Here is a 12,037-nt window from a genome sequence, read left to right as displayed (position 1 = left end):
TTCTTATAGTGGATATTATGTTGAAGATCTGAGTTGTTTCAAACATACAAATTCAACATTTTATACAAGGTTTGTCTTTGTTTAAATGTGTTACCATGGTGCCATAATCCCGTGGTTGTAATTTCCTTCTCAAAACGTTGATGACTTTTTWAAAATCCAATATAGTTGCCACGTGGTTTCCACGTCACAATACATTGACAAATTGTGTTGAAACAACGTTGATTTAACCAGTTTGTGCCCAGTGGGATTTGTATGGTAAATAATGTCAAGTTTAGCCTGGATTTATTTTTGTTTCAATTTAAGTGCAAAGTGACACTGGGCAAAAGTGTATTTTCTTGTGAAATGTTTTCCTTTTTTGGGGGGTCTACCCTTTGACAAGCTTAAGTGAAATATATTCACAAAAATATATACAAGTAGGAGCAGACCAGCACTGGTCTGCTCCTGAATAATTCACAGCATTTTATCTGCATTATACTGGCTGCCTTATTAAATGTTTTTTTATTTGTTTTGTTTCCATACTTCGTCAGGCAGTCCTCTAAAAAGGAGACATGCTTGCCTGGACGAACAATGGGTAAATTCTGAACATCGAACCATAGGTCTAATGATAAAACACCATAAATGAGTAGTCTGATGTTATTGTGTTATACACACACTCTGCAATGGCTGTTATGATCTGAATTGAGCTGCATCCTGTGTTGCAGGTGTGTCAGTTTCCTTTCTGCCCAGTAGGTGGGACTTGATGCTTGGAGCATGGACCTTGCTCTCTCTCCCGTCACTGTTTCCAATGCGCTATCCATCTGTCTTGGAGCGGTGCTAAAATAACCTGGAACTAACAGCTAACGGCAGCCTGAATACAGCCAGGGTAACCTATACCATGCAGCCTAGAGAGGAGGACAAGCCTGGAGTAGTGATTCTTGAACCATTTCTAATTTGACGGAGTATTTTTTTACTATTCTTCGTTCTCGTCTATAAAATAGATGGACATTACCGCAATTGTATCAATTTGACATACCTCCATACATTCACTCGCCCGCGCGCACACACCACACAATTGCAGTCAGACGGGCTCCGGTTAGGAGATTCAGAAACGCTCAAGGATATTATCCCCCAAAACTTTCAATCATGGATTTATTTTTTATTCCACCACGAATTTGCTGGTGGAGGGTATTGTTTCTTTTGAGCATCTTCCAGGACTACTTGAGCAATATGCTGGACTGCCCGCCAACCTGCAGCTGCTCTCCAACTGAGATCTATTGCAATAAGTCTGACAATGGGAAATTCTTTCCTCTGCTTGCACTGCAAGATACTGGGAACAATGGAAATAACAGCATCGAAGATCTGTTCAAGAACATCACCTCAATGTAAGTATGTCTGCCCACTGTGGGCTATCGTGCATCATATGTTGAGCCCATGTGAACCACAACTGTCCCCGTATTTTATTTGTTTTACTCTCGCCGCACCTCCTTAGGTGATATATTCAAGACTGCAAACCTGTGTCTAACTGGTCAGAGATTCAGCTGAGTCTAACACATTTTGTATCTAGAAATCCCTTTCACACGACGTCGTTAGCGTTATAGCCAGTAACCCTGCAAAGCTTGTCCTCCAGCCACAAGTAAAATGAGATATAAAAAAATCGAATTCTATGTAATTGTACAAATAGACCTGTTGGTGCATTGGCCCTCATATACCCCAAATACCGGCTATTACTCAAGAGATCCGCGTTTGCCTCTTTTCTAACTGTTTTGCATTCATGTCAGCGACTCAAAGAATTGATAACGTTTGCAAACGTCTGAAAAGGTGGTCTGTACTTAGTGAAATGTTTAAACCAAGAGATAGAAAGAGAGAGATTTATTTCGATCTGCTCTCAATGTGTAGCCGTGTCATGATTTATTATAAGGCTACTTGATCATAAAATAATTTAACATTTTAGTCCGCACAGTACAATTACGCTACCTCTAAATAATCGTCGTTATTTAGATTTGGTTGCCACCCTGTCAAGTTTGTGTTATCAGCCAGGTTTGATGTTCCTATTTTTTTGAACCATGTCACTCACTCATATCAGTGGCTATTCTGATGAAGTACCCGCATATTGATAACATAAAAAGGCTATTTAAGCCTGTTGGGAAGAGTAAAATGTCCTTGACAGAAGGTTTCCCCTCATTTATTCCCAATGGAAAGTATTTTTGGACTCTATAAGTAATGTGTTCGTAAAAATAGAGCACGGACACGGTTGACATACTTCCCTTTATAAGGCTTTTGTTTTATAAATAAAATGCCATTCGTTCTGGAGAAGAACCATCTCCCCCACCGCTCCTAGCTCTTTCAGCTGCAATTTTAAGCCATTTAGGACTCTTCCTCACAGCATGGTGAATTTGGATTTCACCCGTTTGTATTCACCTCTAAATGATTCGAAAAGAAAACAGAAGAATAGTAGTTTGAGAAACGAAAGAAACAATATAATCAATATCAATATATGGAGAGATTTTGGATCCGGGCCGTTACATCGCAAGCTGAAGAGAATATTTTGGTTGAACAAAACCCCAATTCATTAATGATTCTTTGATGAGATTTGCCAAGGACGAGGGTGCCATGACAACCTCTTTGCTTTGCACTGAATCCACTCAATTTCCATAGCCTGAGAAGTGATGTTTTGCTAAGTGCTTAGGATGTAGACCCCATTTGTGGGTCAAACACATGCATAATTACAACGATATAATTCTAACAATGCCACCTGGTTATAAATCGCTAAGCACACTATACAACAAGCACACAAGCACCAGTCAGATTGTCTTGACTTTGTAGGTGCAATCATTTTAGTGTGCTTGCTTACTCCACATCTCCTACAAGGCCACTAGAGGGGCTGCTGGTTGTTATTTTACAGAGATGACAACTCTTGGGCATTCGATAGAGCGACACGATTGCAAACGTTATTTTATGTAGGCTACCAGCTTTATCAGAATGTTGGAATTCATTATTCTCTTTTCATGGCGTGATTTCTGCTGAGCGCTGTCGCAAAGAGCCACTTCTTATGGCTTCTGCTGTTACGTGTGTAGGAGTCATTCAGCACCCCGTATCACTGGACAGCTCCCACACACTAACTTGGGTTGGGAGCCGACCGTGTAGGCGTGAAGAGAATCTGCACTAGTGAAATGCAGAAGTTGTTCCTGCACATACACGATAGATTGTTAACACCGATGCGATATAAGAGTAGACCTAAGGATTTCCTTGAATATACCATGACCTTGAACTAATTGTAAATGTGAAAGCTATCGGCCTCAATTATMGCTACATTTGTCTCATGGCACAGATGTTCAAATTTCTAAAATTCAMCAATTATGTCGGGAATTGTGTAACAGAATATTCACAAAGATGTCTTTGGAAGGGTGTGTGTATTGTGATTGTCCAATGATGCAGCATACCTCAAATATAGGATTTTATTCAACTTCAATTGAATCCAAGTGTAGGCTTATGTATGTAATGCTTTAAATGTCCTATTGCACCAAAACATCATAGATGCCATGTTATTATGTCTGAGTTTCTGCTTCTGACAGGCAGTAGGCCTGGGCTTTAATGGATTACATTGTTGGCAGTATTATTTCCTCCTGAAAATGGCAGGCTAGTATGCAGCATGAGGGGTATCATCCAGGGGCATGGTAATGTCATACTCTGTTTGGAGTGCTCTGTGTGACCAATCTTTCTTCTTCGTTAGGCTTACTGGAGCATGTTTGAAAAAGCTAATCCTTATGGACATTTCTCTAAAACCAAGTGTGTTTGAAATGGATTAGGCTGGGTTGTTTCGCTGCATAGACAATGAGGAGGAAATTATTCTCTTTGAGAGGCACATTTGTTTTAAGACTCGAGCAGCCTCACTCTTTGACCAGTCTTCAATGTTCACGTTCACAATACAACAGGTGGATGCATGATATAGCCATATATTCGTATGAATTGCAGTCAACCTGTTCCCTATAGAGGAGGTGCAAAGACACGGTTTTGGCCTTTTGCTGTCATAGACATACTGTTGGCATTCAATTTGTGCTGCTCTTTTAAGACAAAGTCCTTTCTATCACAGTGCTATCAGTAATTATAGGGAAAGCACATCTGCTGCCAATCCAAATGGCAGCACATAGCGCTTTTTGTGCAGTCTCAAAAATGTTATATTTCCTATTTCCTTTCATTACTCCTGCTCAAGGTTGTGTGTGTGCGTGTGTGTGTGATTATCTGTCAGTTTACCTCACCTCATATTTTTCCTCTGTGTATACTTTGTCTATTTAGTACCCTAAGAAGAGACTATTTGTTTTCATCAAGAGTATCCATTAGGATAATGGTATTTTCTCTGTACTTAGTAAGGCCAATCTCTGTAGAAGCCAGTTTTCTGGGCATTTTTTTTAAATCCTGGAATTCAGAGGTTGTGGTCAGCTTATTTTAACCGAAAACCACTAGCCTACTATATTGATGGCTTGAAAGATTACTTGAGCGTTATATACACTATATATACAAAAGTATTTGGACACCCCTTAAAATTAGTGGATTTGGCTATTTCAGCCACACCCATTGCTGACAAGTGTATAAAATCGAGTACACAGCCATGTGATCTCCATAGACTTTCAACGTGGCACTGTCATAGGATGCCATCTTTCCAACAAGTCAGTTGATCAAATGTCTGCCCTAATGGAGCTGCCCCAGTCAACTGTAAGTGCTGTTATTGTGAAGTGGAAACGTCTAAGAGGAACAACGGCTCAGCCGCGAAGTGGTAGGCCACACAAGCTCACAGAACGGAACCGCCGAGTGCTGAGCGAGTGTTGCGTAAAAATCATCTGTCCCCACTTGAAACACTCACTACCGAGTTCCAAACTGCCTCTRGAAGCAACGTCTGCATAATACATGTTTGTCGGGAGCTTCATGAAAGGGGTTTCCATGGCTGAGCAGCCGCACAGAAGCCTAAGATCACCATGCGCAATGCCAAGCGTCGGCTGGAGTGGTGTAAAGCCGCCATTGGACTCTGGAGCAGTGGAAATTCATTCTCTGAAGTGATGAACCACGCTTCTCTATCTGGCAGTCCGATGGATGAATCTGGGTTTGGCGGATGCCAGGAGCGCGCTACCTGCCCCAATGCATAATGCCAACTGTAAAGTTTGGTGGAGGAGGAATAATGGTCTGGGGCTGTTTTTCATGGTTCGGGTTAGGCCCCTTAGTTCCAGTGAAGGGAAATCTTAATGCTACAGCATTCAATGACATTCTAGACAATTCTGTGCTTCCAAATTTGTAGGAACAGTTTGGGGAAGGCCCTTTCCTGTTTTATCATGACAATGCCCGCATGCACAAAGCGAGGTCCATACAGAAATGGTTTGTTGAGATTGGTGTGGAAGAACTTGACTGGCCTGCACAGAGCCCTGACATCAACCCCATCGAACAACTTTGGGATACATTGGACTGCGTGCCTGGCCTAATCGCCCAACATCAGTGCCCAACGTCACTAATGCTCTTGTGGCTGAATGGAAGCAAGTCCCCGCAGCAATGTTCCAACATCTAGTGGAAAAGCTTTCCAGAAGAATGGAGGTTGTTATAGCAGTAAAGGGGGGGACCAGCTCCATATTAATGCCCATGATTTTGGAATGAGATGTTCAACGAGCAGGTGTCTACATACTTTTGGTCCTGTAGTGTATGTTGAGCCATTTGCTATCTCTCCACGGTCTCTCAGAAAGCTTACACCTAAGAGAGTGGGAGTTAGCCTGCACATGTTCACCAAAATGTGGGGAAGCTATGAAAAGGAGGCTACATCTGTGAGTGGCCTCACTCCTCCCACACCCCCTGCTCTGCCTCAGAGGAAGATGGAGCACCTCTTTTAAACCAGAGCTCATTAACGACACAGTTGAGTACAGAGTACAGTACATGGAGTACATCTGTGTACAGACTGACAGATGGAAGGACTGTCAAAGTGTTTTCACACATCTTTATTCAACAGAATTCAAAATGATTGAGGCATACAGTATATGTGAGAAAGAGGAGGAGGTGACTGCCATTTTGGAGTGCATATTTTATGATTGCTGATGTGGAAGTGTAATCTGTGTAAGGTCCCTTTAAGGCAGAGTGTACCAGTGGACCCATGCCCGCCCCTTACCTGGTGAAAATATGGTTTATCATGCTTTATGGCTTAGAGATGGTTCATCATCTATTGTTAATTATTTATCATAATTTATCAACTCACATGTTGACCGCCAGGTGTGTTATTTCTGCTCAAGTATAACTGTGGACCCTGACTGGTTCGTATCTCTGTGGACAGATCTTTAAACCAACCTGGCGTCTCTCTGCTGAGGTCCGMTTCACGAGATCTGAGAGCTGGATCTAGGAAATCAACTGTCATCAAATGGCATACAAACATCTTGAGCTTCAGCTTTGCTTTCAGATCTATAGTTACTGCTAGGCTATCTATGATCCTGAGCTGTTCTCTAAGGATTGGCCTCACAGTGATCCTAGCTGGAGCTAACTCACAGGCGGAACCTTGCCAGTCATGCAGAAACCCAACCGAGTACTCCATCAAATGTCACTTTGTCAGTTGACAAGATCAAGTCAGAAATCACAGCGTACTTCAAATGTTTTGGATCTGGAGGCGTTTAGCTTTTCCATGGTATAGCAGCAGCACACGGTGTGAATAGCATAATGTGCATTGAGGTGGCAAAGCCACTTCCTGGATGACTGAGAGCGATAAAGCATAGGTAGTCCAATCAATTTTGTGTTTAAGAACCACATGATATAAAAACACTAAACATAATGCTATGATGAATGTGGCATGCTTCTAATCCTTTTGTGACATTGGGTAAACATGAAAACATCACAGTCAAGTACTATAGGTTGGTTATATACTGTAGCATAGCCTTCAGTAAATAAAATGTGATGATTTTAAGACAACTTAGTTTGTCCATTCATGTTGGGGTTGAAACAGTTGCTGTATTTGGTGTTTTCCAACTAGGATAGTGAGCGGTCAGTCCAACGACCCCACTGATGACCTTGAGGGATTGAAAAGCTTTTTGGTCACCATTACTACTGGGATGGAAATATACCTGCATGCATGACTGACCTTTCATATTATTCATTATGATTTCCAATAACATTAGCGACCGTTGTCCCCTTTTGAAATTTATAACAGAAAGCATACTCCCTCTTGTCTTGTTGTCCACCCCTACTGAAAAGGCATTATGTATTTGACTAGGGCCATTATGCTACTGTCCCCTTCGTGGTACCACCCGTGTGTGTGACCCCTAATGTGCATTATGCAGAGGGCAACCCTGTTTATGAAATAGATAATGGCACAGATCAATTGCAGTGATAGTCTTATATTATAGACCCATGTACTGTCTGTCTGTCTGTACGTGTTTATGTGACAACTGACACTGTCAAGGTCCAACAAATCAATTTCACCGGAAACAATATTTTTGTTTGTGTGATGTTTTGGGGGAAGAAATTGTTAGGGTGTACATTATGTTATATGGTATTGATCTTTGAGATCCTTTCTCCTCCAACGTGTTTCCCAGTTGGGAATATCCATTTATATGAAATTGTTCAGAACACGATGTTCACTGTACTAGATGGACAGGTCATGTGCAACAGTGCTTCTGTACATCATGCTTACTGAACCTTTGCAACTATTATTCTCTCAATTCACGGAATGCATATGCACTGTATTGAGTCCCTGGGTCAATTCTTGCAACCATTCGTCTCTCAATACACGGAATGCATGCATTGAGTCCCCGTTTCATTGTTTTTACATTCCTGCCTGTTTATTAAGATGATCAATGTCAGTCTCGTTTAACTCTCTGACCTCATTGGTATGTGCATTCCCTGGTGTGGAGAACATGAGCAATGACTGGACTCTTAATTGATMTATTGTAAAGAATGAATGCACATACAGTCTGTGACATTGCATCTGATGGCTTAAACACATTGCTATATAATATAGTATAGAGTTTGAATTAGCAGCATCTATACTGAACAAAAATATAAACGCAACATGCAAAAATTTCAACAATTTTACTGAGTTGCAGTTYGTAGAAGGAAATCAGTCAATTGAACTAATAAATTCATTAGGCCCTAATCTATGGATTTCACAAGACTGGGCAGGGGCGCAGCCATAGGTCGGCCTGGGAGGGCTTATGCCCACCCACTTGGGAGACTGGCCCACGCACTGTGGAGCAAGGCCCAGCCAATCAGAATGAGTTCTTCCCCACAAAAGAGCTTTATTACAGACAGAAATACTCCTCAGTTTCATCAGCTGTCTTGGTGGCTGGTATCAGACGATCCTGCAGGTAAAGAAGCTGGATGTGGAGTTTCTGGGCTGGTGTGGTTAAATGTGGTCTGCGGTTGTGAGACCGGTTGGACATACTGCCAAATTCTATAAAACAYGTTGTAGACRCCTTATGGTAGAGAAATGAACATTCAATTCTCTGGCAACAGTCCTGGTGGACAATCCTGCAGTCAGTATGCCAATTGAAAGCTCCCTCAAAACTTGAGACATCTGTGACATTGTGTTGTCCCCAGCACAAGGTGCACCTGTGTAATGATCATGCTGTTTAATCAGCTTCTTGATATGCCACACCTGTCAGGTAGATGGATTATCTTGGCAAATGAGAAATGCTCACTAACAGGGATGTAAACAACATTAGAGATAAATAAGCTTTTTGTGTATGGAAAATGTCTGGGATCTTTTATTTCAGCTCATGAATCATGGGACCAACACTTTGCATGATGCGTTTATATATTTTTTCAGTATATATAAATAGCACTAAAAGACTGTGTGTGTGTGTGTGTGTGTGTGTGTGTGTGTATGTGCCAGACAACTAACTCCCCTGCTGAGATGATGAGCAAATCACAAAATGCTCTGCCAGCCCCTTGTCTTCGACTGAGACCTTTTCTTGTATATGTTACTGGCTCCTACGTTACCAGTTCCTGTGGCTGGAGGTGTAAAGACTATGAATAAAATTATGGAGATTAAATTAACTACCTACTGTAACACTAGGGAAGATCAGTGTCATAATGGATATTTTTGTACAAGACACTGTAGGGCTTTATCGMTGTATTTTTGTCCTCAGAGATGGAATGTACCTTCATGTTCGTTAAACTAAAGATTTACAATCTTTGGTTGGTTGGTTAAATCTGGCCTTATCCAATTCTTGTTTCACTGTAGATGAGTGGGTAACAATACTGGCACTCCTCTCTGCCATTGAGCCATCTACAAACAGTGGCTTCTCTCTGTGAGGAGCCTCAGCCTGCCTTTCAAACAATGTCTCCAGACCGCTTTGAAATATTGATCAATCCACCCTTTCTCTCCCCCCAAAACACTGTATATCTTCTGCTGTCACTCACTGATTGTTTTTACGGAGACATACACTATATATTTCCAGTATTTCATCATGTGACAGCTTTAGTAATATGTTGTTCATGTGACTTGTCTGGGGGGGGAAACAAATTAGAAGTCTGGATGCACTTTCGTCTCTCTGGTTCCTAATAGAAAATGATTATATGGGAATCTAATGCAATAACAATGATACTGAACACTTGTGATCTAATTCTCAGAAAAAGTGTTGTGGTGATTGTTACAATGTTTCAATCATTTGTATGAATAAGGTAATTTATTTTTTCCCCGAGGTTTCAGTTTCAGTTTTAGTCCATCCCAATAACCCCCCCCCCTCTCCTCCCTCTCTCTCTCTCCCCCTCTCCCTGCCCCCCCTTCTCTCTCTCCTGGTTCTTGCTTATATTTTATTCATTGCAGGGCCAATGAAGCGCCGGATAGACTGTAGAGCACAGTGGATGATCCTGAGCAGTTCATTTCTTGGTTTAGTTGGCAGCTGGCAGATTTACGGTGGCACAGCCTTCATTCTGCATGCTATCCCCAGACCTATGGTTCTAAAGATGTCTGAACACATCACTGAAATGACCTCCTCACTGACCTGTATATTTCAACACTATGCAGAGGTAGGAAAAAGGACACTTTCCAGGACACTGCAGCAGTTAGGGCAGTTCCAATGGTGTATGTTTTATGCATGTAAAAAGTATCCTTAGGAAGTGACCTCCCAAACGTATTAAAGCACTTTATGATGGAACCTTTAGAGTTTGCGAAGATCAATGGCGGCTGCTGTCTTACGGCGTCTGTTTGAACCTGAAGCAGTAAGGTGGCGGTGCCTGTGCTGTGCTGTGCTGGGTGGATATCTGTGCAGACAGCCCCGAGGCTCTGTAACGGTCATTGATATGCAGCAAGAGCCAGTGGAATATCTCAGGAGGCAGGAGGCACCTGTTCAGCTCACACCTTCTACTTGTTCCTTACTTTCACTTTGTACTTCACATTCTGGTGGTGGGTGGGGGGGGGGGGGGCTTCCAAGGAGGCCTTGTCTTTCTCTTAGGAATACTGGGGTTGCTTTAGCTATACATTTGTGGGCTGCTGGTATAGATTGAGATGTAACTGCTACTTTGAGACACATGTTAGGGCATATTACTGTAGGTTGAAGTCTAATCGAGAGTCCCTGACATTTTATTTCAATGTTTGGGAAAGGAAATATACTTGTAGTAGTATAACAGTTTTCCCTGCGGTTTGATAGCCATAAACAAAATGATATGAATATAATAAAGGTATGCACTGTTTTCCCCCACTATTGTTATAGAACATATATTTCAGTGTTTATCCCCATCCTCAGTTCTAAAGGAGGCTGCTAAGCTGTTGTTCTTGTTAATGAAAAGTTTTCTAGCTATCAGACCGGTGTCTTGACCTCCATTTATTTTATTGAAACCATTTTGGGCTGGTGGTCAAGAGAATGGCYAAGGTCCAAGGATGGGATGTCTCATTGCTCAGCTGATATTAGGAGCACGTAAACAGCTATCTCACCATGACAGAATGAGACCAGGAAGTCCTTCTGGTGAGTTAGTTTCTATTGATCCAACTCCAAAGTTCCCCTGGCCGTATTAAAACGTAACCAGTGCCTTGACAAATCAGCAGGGCAGCCTACTAGATCTGTGTACAGCTAGAACAGATMTGTGTACAGCTAGAGCAGATCTGTGTACAGCTAGAGCAGATCTGTGTACAGCTAGAGCAGATCTGTACAGCTAGAACAGTCACGACAGCCTTCCTTGTTGCTTCACCTTCTATATGGTGTAAACAACCGTGCATTGGCTGGCGCTGGCGAGCAGAGCGACGCTTCTCTCTCTCAGGCGAGACTGGGGCCCGGAAAGTAAAGGCCACACAGAGGGTGTGGGTGTAGTGAGTGAAGAGTGTTCCCAGACAACGTGACATGGGTTTTAATGAGTCTGGAGAAGCTTCTTGTCCTCTGCATGAATAAAGAGCTCCTTCACCAGCCCCTTCCCCGCCCCTTGACCACTCTCTCCAACCCTCTTATCTAAACAGGAAGGAGAGTGAGGCACACATCAAACAGAAATCTAGTGAATAATAGCAAACACTTCTTTACCAAGTAGGTATCTTATTTGTTCTTATTAACATAATAATTGTGGTATTTCAGTGATGAGAATACACATCTAATATACTTTGAGATATGATTCAGAGAGTTGTCCTCAGTACATCGGTTTATTTACTATTTACATTTTCTCTGATTTGCTTCACTGTTTATTCCTGTCAATTAGTCTCACTATTTCCTGTTCAGTGCATTTGCTGTTGTAGTAGCAGTCTTAGACTAATGTACTGTGGTGGTTGTTCAGCTCTTTTAGGCCACTCTCAGCCTACAAAATGACCTGTCTGGTACTGTTAGCCAGACCACAGCATTTCCTGTGTTGTTTGCTAACATTTAAATGCGAACTTGTGTTTTCAGGAACACTTTACGTGACACCCATTGTCTTGGCACGTTATAATCATGCTATAATTAAGCAATAAGGCACGAGGGGGTGTGGTATATGGCCAATATACCACGGCTAAGAGCTGTTCTTACGCACAACGCATTGCGGAGTGCCTGGACACAGCCCTTAGCCGTGGTATATTGGCCATATACCACAAACCCCCAAGGTGCCTTATTGCTATTATAAACTGGTTACCAATGCAATTAGA

The 12,037-nt window shown here is 42.1% G+C and overlaps 1 protein-coding gene across 1 annotated transcript in view; it reads left to right on the top strand.

The window, feature by feature from the left end:
* Positions 1 to 766: 766 nt before the first annotated feature.
* ntrk3a (neurotrophic tyrosine kinase, receptor, type 3a) overlaps positions 767 to 12,037 on the top strand; it is a 261,268-nt gene continuing 249,997 nt past the window's right edge. The window contains exon 1 of the mRNA XM_070439688.1: positions 767 to 1,361. Coding sequence (XP_070295789.1) covers positions 1,123 to 1,361 — 239 coding nt within the window. The 5' untranslated portion in view covers positions 767 to 1,122. The remainder of the gene's footprint in view (positions 1,362 to 12,037) is intronic.

Source organism: Salvelinus sp. IW2-2015, linkage group LG4q.1:29, assembly GCF_002910315.2.
Source record: "Salvelinus sp. IW2-2015 linkage group LG4q.1:29, ASM291031v2, whole genome shotgun sequence".
NCBI lineage: Eukaryota > Metazoa > Chordata > Actinopteri > Salmoniformes > Salmonidae > Salvelinus > Salvelinus sp. IW2-2015.
This window is presented reverse-complemented; position numbering and strand designations above follow the sequence as displayed.